This window comes from Perognathus longimembris, chromosome 9 (assembly GCF_023159225.1).
Source record: "Perognathus longimembris pacificus isolate PPM17 chromosome 9, ASM2315922v1, whole genome shotgun sequence".
Lineage (NCBI taxonomy): Eukaryota > Metazoa > Chordata > Mammalia > Rodentia > Heteromyidae > Perognathus > Perognathus longimembris.
Genome location: NC_063169.1, coordinates 51,636,612 through 51,647,378, shown reverse-complemented (window position 1 = coordinate 51,647,378; position 10,767 = coordinate 51,636,612). Strand labels below are relative to the sequence as shown.

At 35.9% G+C, this 10,767-nt stretch overlaps 1 protein-coding gene across 6 annotated transcripts in view; it reads right to left on the bottom strand.

Annotated features, from left to right (window-relative positions):
• Nucleotides 1-347: 347 nt before the first annotated feature.
• Nucleotides 348-10,767, bottom strand: part of Eya4 (EYA transcriptional coactivator and phosphatase 4) — a 225,176-nt gene continuing 214,756 nt past the window's right edge. For 4 of the 6 annotated variants that reach the window (XM_048354106.1, XM_048354107.1, XM_048354109.1 and 1 more), the window contains 3 exons: nucleotides 9,051-9,172; nucleotides 6,982-7,082; nucleotides 348-3,719 (listed from right to left, as the gene is read on the bottom strand). In XM_048354106.1, the coding sequence (XP_048210063.1) occupies nucleotides 3,639-3,719; nucleotides 6,982-7,082; nucleotides 9,051-9,172 (304 nt within the window). In that variant the 3' untranslated portion in view covers nucleotides 348-3,638. Of the gene's footprint in view, nucleotides 3,720-6,981; nucleotides 7,083-7,120; nucleotides 7,222-9,050; nucleotides 9,173-10,767 lie in introns of all 6 variants that reach the window. The other 2 variants (XM_048354108.1, XM_048354111.1) reach the window with 1 other exon arrangement.

Below are 10,767 nucleotides of genomic sequence, written 5' to 3'. Positions count from 1 at the left end.
TAGATTATAATAGTTACAAATATGTTCATCTAAAATGAACTTGCTTTAAATATTCTAGTAGGCATTAGTTGTTGTTAATTGATTGTGACTATGTTGTTTTGCATTCTATGTGGATGAAATATGAAAAACTATCTAGCTCAGCTCTCAGCAAACCAGCAACTTTAAAGTGTTAATTGGTCACATTTTACTATGTTACATCTCAGTTTTCCTTAGCTGCAAATTATGCAACATAAGCTCAAAAAAAGAAAACAACACCAAAAGTCTACATGAAAATTCCATAAGATGTAGAATGAAACCAAATAAATACACATATAAAAACTGCACAATGAAAGGGTGAGGAAAATGAAAACATTTGCAAAGGTGTTTATTTGAGAAAAAGTAAAGATGTACATATTTTTACAAGCTTTTAATATTAATTTACATTTCTTTAAATTATGTAGGCCCCGAGAAATCTATATTTAACTAATACATAACAGAAACCCTTGCCTTTGATGGTAAGATCACCATAGATCTCCCATAGCTCGAGTCAAAATGTAACTTTGGCTCATGATGCTTAAGTCTTTGTGTTGAAAAGAAGTACTAAACGCCATACTCACAAGAACGTAGGCTTGTCATAAACAGCTGTGCTTTACACAAACGACTTCAGAGTCGAGCACTGTTCATACTACTGTGAATCTTAGCTCTCCAGAGACCAACGAAGAAAATGTCCAGACAATTATCACCTATTTCTGTGCATACATTGTATGATTCTAAAGATATCTTTTCTGCCTCTGAATTTGATTTACACATTTTTATAGGGGTCCTATGCTCTAATATTGTAGACAGGCTACCAAATTCATTGCTGCAATCACACAGTTTTCATATTGTTAAGGTGCCACACAAGGTGGTTGTCTTTCCTAGTAATATACCAAGTGTGTAACATGTGATAACTGGAAACACATTTAAGCGATTAGAACAATTTTCAAACCAGTTTACTGTAAGGCACAATTTGCTACATGTAACTAGAATGAGGGAACTAACAAAAGGCTGGTTTTCTGTTTGTTGGTTTATTGTGTGTGGTTTTCTGACTAGACAGGAAGACTACTTTCTGTTCTTAAGGTGGAAATGGTTTGAGCATGCTCAAAGCCACATGATCACGTGGTACCCAGGCTTGCTGTGCTAGACAAGCTGTTCTGCATTGACCAACCTCGAGTTCAGGTTTTATGCTGACATCTTCTTCTGAACACATACTAAAAGACAAATAGGTGTGTGAGAAACAGCACTGGCAGATGGTATCCGCCACCTTTTCTTCATTCTTTGTCAAGGTTTTTCTGCATCTGCAGGTTTAGCAACATGAGAAACCTTGCTTGGTGGATAGAAAAAGGAATAAAAAATTTTGATGTAATACCCTGTTCTCTTATTGGAAGAAGCTGGTTACGAAGTGAAATAATTTCATTTTATTCACAGTAATAAATATCTGGGGTTTTAGTGCATAACATAAGTATTGATAATGAATGCAAGCCTTCATTTTTTCAAAGCCATTTTCAAGTTAAAGGCCAACAGAAGTAAGATTTCTTATTTATTTATTTATTAAAGTTCTTCCAACCATAATTTGTCTGCCACAGTACTTGGGCTGAGGTAGCCAGAAGCCACTCCCTTTAAATAAATTTATACCATGAAATCACAGTCTGATGCAAAATCAGTATCTCATTATCTTTCTGCTTCCATATGGACTTAGCATTCACTGAAGAAATACAAGTTTATAGCATGAAGAGTACAATCATATTTCCCAGTGAATATTCACAGTGATCTGTGAGCAAAGTGTAGGTTGTATTTAAGCCACGGAAGTCTCAGTCCATGAACTACTATAAACCAGCCTCTCTGGCTGGGAAGGCTAACTCATCACTCACTGGAGTTGCAGATCTCTACAATGACATTTTAATCACAGAAATGTAGGTGCAGACACCATTAGAATACTCTAGATCTCTGAACCTTAAATTTCCACAGGGGAAATCATGTCATAGAAATGGCAGGAGAACCTGTATCGTGTTCCCAACATGGGCTACACACCAAGAAAGAAAAAAAAAACCATGCAAACACAAGGACGATGACAAGTTCTCACTGCAATGAATGCGACCCATTACCCAGAAACAGTACAAGCCGAAACTGATGTATGCAAATCTGTAATGGGGAGCCCTTGGATTGATGTAGTAAGACTGAGAAACAGACTATTTCACGGTTGTGAACTGGTAATGCTGCCAAGGTCCAGTCCACCTATTAATTTCTTCTCTGGTGGTCTAGTCAAGGTAAAATTTTCCTAGATTCACTTCTTCCCTTAGAAGCCATCGGGTACATCTGCCTGTTACTATGATATGTCATTTTGTGCAGTGGTATTAGCTATATTTTTAAGCCCCATTCACACAATATGAATTTTAAGCTATCTCCATGGCATATTACAAAAATAATTTGGGTGATAATTGTTAATGATTTGTATGATAATATCTTCCTCAATGCAATTTACATATATCAAAATGTCACAAACTCAATACTGTGCAAATTTTCCTGGATATGGCTCCTAGTTTTCTTCCAGAAAACTATAGAAAGGAAGAAAGGATCCTCGAGACTTTAACCTACACTTAACTTTTTAAGTACAGGCTCCACTATCTCTGCAGATCCTTCTGCTTATGATTGGATGCACAGATAGATGCCTCCTACAATTATTGGAATTATTAAGAACCCAAAGGAAACACAGGCTTTCATTTATTCTTGCACTGGTTTCTTATTGCAACTAATACTCAGTATCTTCTTGATATCTGATAGCTTGAATTTTAAATTTGGTCATGTTAAGAATTATCACAGACATTTTTTTTCATTTTGGTTTTGTTATTATTTTTCATTATCTACAGAGATTTTTAAGCAAAGTTACATAGGAACACACGAACTCTGTCTTGTCTTTAAGGCACAACACATCAGTATGAACATTCTGTTTTGCCAAACTTAAAAAAGAGACAATATTATATTCCCATGACCCCTCATTTTCCCTCCCCAACAAATGAAAGAAAAATTGCATCCACTTTCAAAGTCAGCTGCTACTAAGTCACAGTAAATTATTTCCATTGATAATTTACACAAATTACAGGTCTAGAGAGGACTGTCCTTATACAGTCGGAGTGCATTCCAATTCAGATTTTCTGGGCTAGGTAGAGTAAAGTCAGGTTCAAACCTCAGGGCTGAGAAACGTTCTCATGTTGAGGAATGTTGTTGACCACCTTGTCAGACCGAGCACAGATGCTGTGGCGTGAGAGGGTGAGATCTTTGCTAAAGCTAATTCCAGTTAGGATGCATTTGCTGTGCAGCAACCTCCACAGATTTGTTGTTGTTGTCGTCATCGTTGTATGTGTTTGTTTTTTAAATAAACCATTAAAGTGTTGTAAATATAAGACCATTGAGTTTTGTTTCTGTAGCACTAAAGTTGAATTTCATTCAACAATCTGAATTCTTCATTTTGGAATTTCCATTCCAAATATTTCATCCTTTAAGACAATTTATATGTGTAGAGCCAGAGGCATTGAAACACACATAAAAATTCAGTGTACTTGAAATATATCTATATACATATGTATATGTATATAAAATGGATCCCCAACTAGAGAACACAGTTACAAATACTCTAATTCCAGTGCTTGATGGAGAGCCAAAAGGTCCGAGTGACTTGATATCCTCCAAAACGGCATGTTGTGCTGTGTGGTTAAGAGAAGGGAGGATGGAGAGGGAAGGGGTGGGATGGAGAATGCACAGAGATCATGACCATCATCTCAATAAAGCAGCAGCACACATAAGGATGTCTGTCTATCCAGGCTCAAGGGAGGGAATTTAATGAAAGGAAGGCCATACCTGAAGGTTTGGCAGCACCAATATGGACTAATCAGAGTAACGAAGAAATAGATCTGAACTGGATTGTAACAATGAAGGAAATATTCAGATATGTGGGTAGTTTTACTTGGAAAATTAATTAGCATGATCAATATCAGTATTTGGGACAGCAAGTAGGTGTGAAAAACTCTTATACGGCTGATAGAAAGCAGGTTTTGAGCAGTACAAAATTTATTAAAAATAACACTAAGCTATGAACTTCTTAAGTCCAAGGTGTTTTGTCTATCTGAGAAGAATGAATTCCTTTCTATGTAAAAATATGAAAAATAATTTGAAGGTGGACTATATGAGGTAAATATTTTCTTAATTGTCTAGGATATCTAATAACTTAAGCCAGGAGAGTTGACTTGATTTATTTCCTTGGCAAAATAGTGAGAAAAAGTACTTTAGCAGCCATAGGGGAGATTGTATTCTCAAAGGGATAAAATTGGGTTCTTGGTGGTATAAAAAAACCTATGAAATGATAATGATTTTGTGGTCCTTTAGGGATATACCGGTATCTAGTATATATGTGGCATTAAAATCTCACAAAAGGTACCGATAAAAACAACTAGAAAAACTCACTGGAAACAACAACAATAACAAAAGAAAACCTAAAGAAACTGTGCTATAGCAAGTAAGAGGAAAATAGCATCATTAATAAGTTTGGGCTGACAACATCTAAAATATATCTATGCATGGGATATAGCCACATATATGGAAAGAATTTTATTTAAAAATGAAAGATCATCATATTAATTACTATTTCTATGTAACTCTTTGCCATTTAAGATGATAACCACTAGCCACATGAGCACTTGACATTAGTCAAATTTAAAATATATTGAACTTCAAAAACTTAGAACAACAAAAAAATGCAGTCAGCACAGCAATAACTTTTTACTGAATAGGTGTTGGGGAACATTACTTTGGAGACATTGGACTAATGCGCCATTAGATATAATTTTAAACTGTCTTTTTATTTTAAATATGACTTCCAGGAAATTAAAAAAATATATACATCTCATCTTATATATTTCTATAGAAACATATACATTCCTAGTTCTAAACTTGGATATTTTTCTTTACATTTCTCAAACATGATAGGTTTTAGGTCAATTTGGAGCACAGAAATTCACCCAGAAATAACTTTTTAAAAAATTCAGCTCAGATCTATTTGTAATAACAGTACTCAGTATGTCTGCACATGCAATTATTGTTATGTCCAAATAAAAGCATGCATTCTAAGTACTAGGAAAGCCAACCACCTGTGTTTCCAAATAGAATTGTAAGCCTTCACCATCACCAAAACTTTATCTACATAAACAACCATTTGAAAATAGCACTCTCTCTCTCTGAGAGTTTTATCCATTTGGAGTCATACTTTTTTTTTCCCCCATGAGCTTCTGGGTATAAAATAGAAAGTATAAAATCATATCTAGCTTTCATGCTGCAGATACCTGGAGTAGACTTGGACAGCTTTAGTTTTCAAGGAGGACACTGGAAAAGTACTTTTTTGTTAGTATGGATGTAGAGATACAGGAGTTTCGCATAGGTTAAAAGAGATGTAACCATTAGTTGAAGGGCTTCATCGCTGACAGCCGCTTGTTATACGTAACTATGGTGCCACTACAAAAGTCAAAATCACGTGCATTCAGCACACTGACAAACTCCAGAAAAGATTTCAGCTGTGGGTGGCTGGATGCATTCAAGTTGTCTTCAGTAATACAGATTGGGTTTCTGAGGGTTGTGCCCCTGATCTCTTACAGGACATCATTGGGATCAGTGTGCTTGCTGTCCTGAGACTCTAACACTGTTAAGCAGCACTGTTGGTACTCACTTAATGGGATGGAAAAAGCACAGTGAATCTCAAGTACGGCTGCCTGCACCATTACAAAACCTTCTGGCCTAGAATCACTTTCTTCTTTCTCCACTTTGCTTTATTTGAGGTGGCTAAAAACAAATCATTTTCTTTCTCTTTCTAATATTAGCAATAAAATCTTCTATGACTCTGTTTCTGCTGATATTTTTTAAAACATAGATATCAGCTAAATACTCCAGCACCTGCAAGCATTCAGTGAAGTCTTTATTGGATGATGATTTAAACTGCTTTGAGATAGTGATAACTTTCTTTCTATATAGAGCAATATAAGCGGATCTATCCTTTCTTGAAATTATTCAAATCACCATTTTTTTTCTGTTATATATATTCTAAGCTTTTGTCTTAGAAAGTTGAGACTTCTCTATTATAATTCAATGATAGGAACAGTTCAATATTGTACTCATTGATAATCTGATATAGGAAGCCAATCCTGTTATCATTTATCTAGAGATGTTGAAGCAGCCATTTAGTGATTGGTTTATTCTTCAGAAAATATAGGTCTGATAAAAGGTTTATCTCTTGTGCCTATGAGATCTTCTAAATATGTTCAAAACCAGCAGTTTGGCCTCAATCAACTATCAACAGCACATCCAAATGATGAGAATTTTCTGCACAAAGTCAATTACATTGGCTCCAATCTTTAATTGAATAGTATATCATATTCTACTAGGCCTTATTAAAGTTTCTTGAAAGTTTCCTTCACATATCCAGACTCTCTTCAGCACTTCCCACCAAGGAGTTCACAGAGACTATGTGGCACGTGAGACGTTAATTTTCTTTGACCTCATCTAATTGAACTTGGTAAACTTCATAGGCTTAACAATAATTCTTGCCCACCTTTCTTCTTGACTGTGAGGTCATTTGTATGTATGAGTATTATGTTTATATGTATTAAATATTGTATACATAAACAAATGTATGTTTATTATAAACAGAACTTTTTATTACATGTAAATTTAACTATTTATTGAACTAGTTATTATAGAGCTAAATTTCCTTGCACTACTTATTCAAATTCAGGCACAAAAAAAAAAGCTAGACTCCAAATGGTTTATTTGAATGTAAGTATTGACCCTTTCATGCTCTTATTGCTTGACATCTACAAATCCAAATTGTTTGTCAAGCTGCCCATGGGCCAAACTATGTGAATGCAAACAAAAAGGCTTGCATTAGCAGATTCACACCAACATTGCTGGGAGACAGGTTACCTTTTTTGCTGCCTGTTCTTCTTCTACACCATCCCCAATTACAACATACACTACTTTTCTGCCAAACCTTTGCATTATTCGTTCAAAGCAACTTTCTTTTCCTGGAAGATAAATAAGATAAGGTTCAGAGTGAAGTTACCTGGTTAGCTGCATGCTCCTCATCGCGGCCATCTCCAATCACAACATAAGTTATGTTAGTGCCAAATCTGGACACTATACGTTCAAAACAGCTTTCCTTGCCTGAAAAACAACGCACTGCTTATTCTTCCAGCCATGGCATTCATGAACCTGAGGATTCATAAGGTGTTAAGTTACTGTGTCTTGAACATCACTGAAACTAGCTGAAGACCTGTGAGTTTACACTTCATCATACACTCTTGAATAACTTAACTCTTAGGATTATCACATTAGGCAATATATGACTCATACTTCAAGAAAGTCAGTAAAGTTAGGCATTTAACCTCAAGAAAATATGACTGTGTTTTCTCCACCAAAAGATTACTAGAACAACTTTCCAGGCAAACTTAAGTGCTGGCATTCATTTGGTTAGTCATATAGATGGAGTTTAGTTTTTTTAAGTAGTATATTATTGTGGAAAACTGATTGAAGATAAAAGGGAAGAAATACTAACATGTGGATTTATCTGGATAAATAATTCCTTTCTTCACATGGATGGGAGCTAATATGCTCAGATTAGCTGTACTAAGGAGCTGTTCCCCTGAGTTGCAGCCCTCCTGTTGCTATGCCGCCTTTGTCCTCATCCCCCTCTCCCATCCACTGGTGACCTACAATGCCATCACAAAATTCCAAGGTCTTTGGTTTTTATATCCTTGGAATTATTCTCCAAAGCTCTTTTTTCTCCTTTAAAAAAATTTGATAGTTCAGAACTCAAAAAATTATATATACTATCTTATAGGGAAAAATAAAAATAATATTTTTCAGATGAAATATAGGGAATAATTTGGCCAATAAAAATATTATCCTAAACCAGGAGAAATGTTTATTCTGGCGCAATATTATTTGAGGGATCATAAAGCAAAATCACATTCTGCACACTAAGATGGCTAACATGCGTACATATATTTATACAAAAGATACATAGCCTTGGTATCTGGACGTGCCTTAAAGAGTTTATGACAATTTAGTGTTTATTTCATGAAAGTTTGGCTCTCTCTGTGACTGTCCTCCCAAACAGCTGTCCTGGGGCTCCGCTGGCCAAGGCCAGGAACAGCTTTCCACAAGGCCCAGGGCTGGTTATTTTTGGTGGGGGATTTTAGGATTTCAAATTTCTCTTGTCAAGGTGCCAAAGCCTAAGTATGTTAACCTTCTGGACACATTACACGACCCATTTATTTTTCCCAGGCATTTCCTTGACAGTGAAATATATGTATTTTTATTCTTTTAACTCTTTCAAAAGAACAGAATTTTTTAACTTTGGTTTTGAGCATTTATTTAGATGTCTTAGTCTATGAGTGCGCTTCAAGTCAAAGATGGCACCGCAGATAGATATGGCTTAAAGAGCAAGAGGATAATTCTTTCATTCTTACTATTTGGGGGATGGTGGATATTTATGGATCATGACTATTCCAATGATGGCTTTTGTTTCATAAAATTTCTTTACTATTTCTATCATATTCGTTTCTCTGGATGATGGCTGAATCCATCTGCGATGACTTTGTGATCTCAAAATAGTATTTTGATCTTAGATATAAAGTATTACATACACAGGATGCATTAATACTATATTCAACAGCAATTTAGTTATTACTGTGGTTGGAGAGATTATGAACTATCTAGATGATGTGTTCAGGAATACTCTGTAAAATCTTGGGAATAAATCAGAACTACCTAGATATTGAGTTCAGAAATTCACGAGCCAAGCATTCTCACACAATATTCCTACATACAAGTGACAGGGAATTTTCTTATGTGAAGTTTATCCAAGTTTGCTGGAAGTTCTCATAGCAACATCGATGAGAAAAGAATTACACAGAATAGATACACATCAAGACAATGACAAAACACATACAAAAGCACACTCCACACTGAGGTTCAAATCACTTCCTTACCTATTTTTGTTGCACTGTAGATATTTTCAATGGGAAAAGCACCTCCTAAACTGTACAGAAGAACCTTTGCTAGTGCTGGGATCAGCTGGGTTGTTGTAACCAAGACATTGACGCAGTTACTCCTAAAATCAGGAGGACACACACAGACTTGTTTTCTAGTAGTAAGTAACTTCTAATAATGCAGATTTATAATTGTCAGTGGTTTCTATAGCCCCAAGGAATAACTCCTTACAGTGTTCAGCAACAGAGATATACTCACTAAATGATGGCAGGTTATTTAGGAAAACACACACCCCATGAATAAGGCAATAAATGCTACAATATGCTATTCTATTTATTATTTCTGAAGTATTTTTCTTTGAGAGTCCTAAGTAGGTAAGTCTTAATAAACCATAGTGAAATAAAATAAAAGAAAGGCTTTTAAATTTTAGAGATGTGGTTTTGGAAAGGAGATTCACCATTTATACTATGTGGATGTTTAGTGCTACATTTTATTGTAAATACTGTATTGGTAACAGAAAAAATGTAAAAGACAGAAGTATAAAGAAGAAAATGAAAAGCAGCAATTATTAATGAGGCTTCAGAGGTAAATGTTCTCTGTTCCGTGAGTTTATTGTCAATGCTTTTCTGCTTTCATAGACATACTTCCTCTATCTGTCAACTTTCACATTAGAATCTGTCTACCTATCTATTGATCCATGTCCTGGGTCCAGGAGCTGACATCCTACCATTGATTATTTCCAATCTCATTCTCAATAAAATATAATGTATACACCAAACTCTTCTGCCAGGTTGACAGAATATATATGTTTGTGTGTGTGCTGTGTGTGTGTGTGTTTGTGTGTGTGTGTGCGCACACGCACATGCACATGGTCCTGGGGCTTGAATTCAGGGCCTGGGCACTCTACTTGAATTGTTGTGCTCAAGGCTAGTGTTCTTCCACTTTGAGCCACAGATCCACTTCTGGTTTTATGGTAGTTAATTGGAAGTAAGAGTCTCATGGACTTTCCTGTCCGGGCTGGCTTCCAACTTAGAACTGCAGCTCTCAGTCTCCTGAGATTACAAGTATGAGCTACCAGCATCTGGCTAATTAATGTCTTTGAAGTTCTGTTTTGATGTTTAGATGTTTTAGATTTTCCAATACGGGGTTCTGATAATGCTTCCCACAATTTCCTACACCTCACATTATGTCCTTAATAAATATTCATAGATGAGACTCAGAAGGTAGCCTAACAATTGTCAAAGACTATGATACAGACTTCAACATAGTAGTTGTATGCATACAATGTATCTTGATCAGGCTCAGTCCTGCTGTCTCTCTCCCTCCTCAGCCCTCCTGGCTGCTCAAACTGATCTCATCAAGTGTCACTGTTATATTTTGCTATCTTTACTCACAGATCAATGCACCTAAGTATTGCTTTATTTTTGTCATCGTCCCTTGTAATTTATTACCAACAGAGTGCTCTGTTGCCTTTTTCATTGCATGTCAAGAGACCTTTCGGTGGAGATTGTCAGTAATCATAAGGAGTGATGGGTGGAAAAGTGTGATCTATTGATCGCTCTAAGGAGCAGCAGCTCTCTTTCTGCTCAACACATAGACTGCAAACTCACACTGTACTCACATACACATGTTACATACACACACACTACATGTGTACCCGCTATACACATAACATGCATACACGTATTCATTGCACACTCTGACATACAACACAGG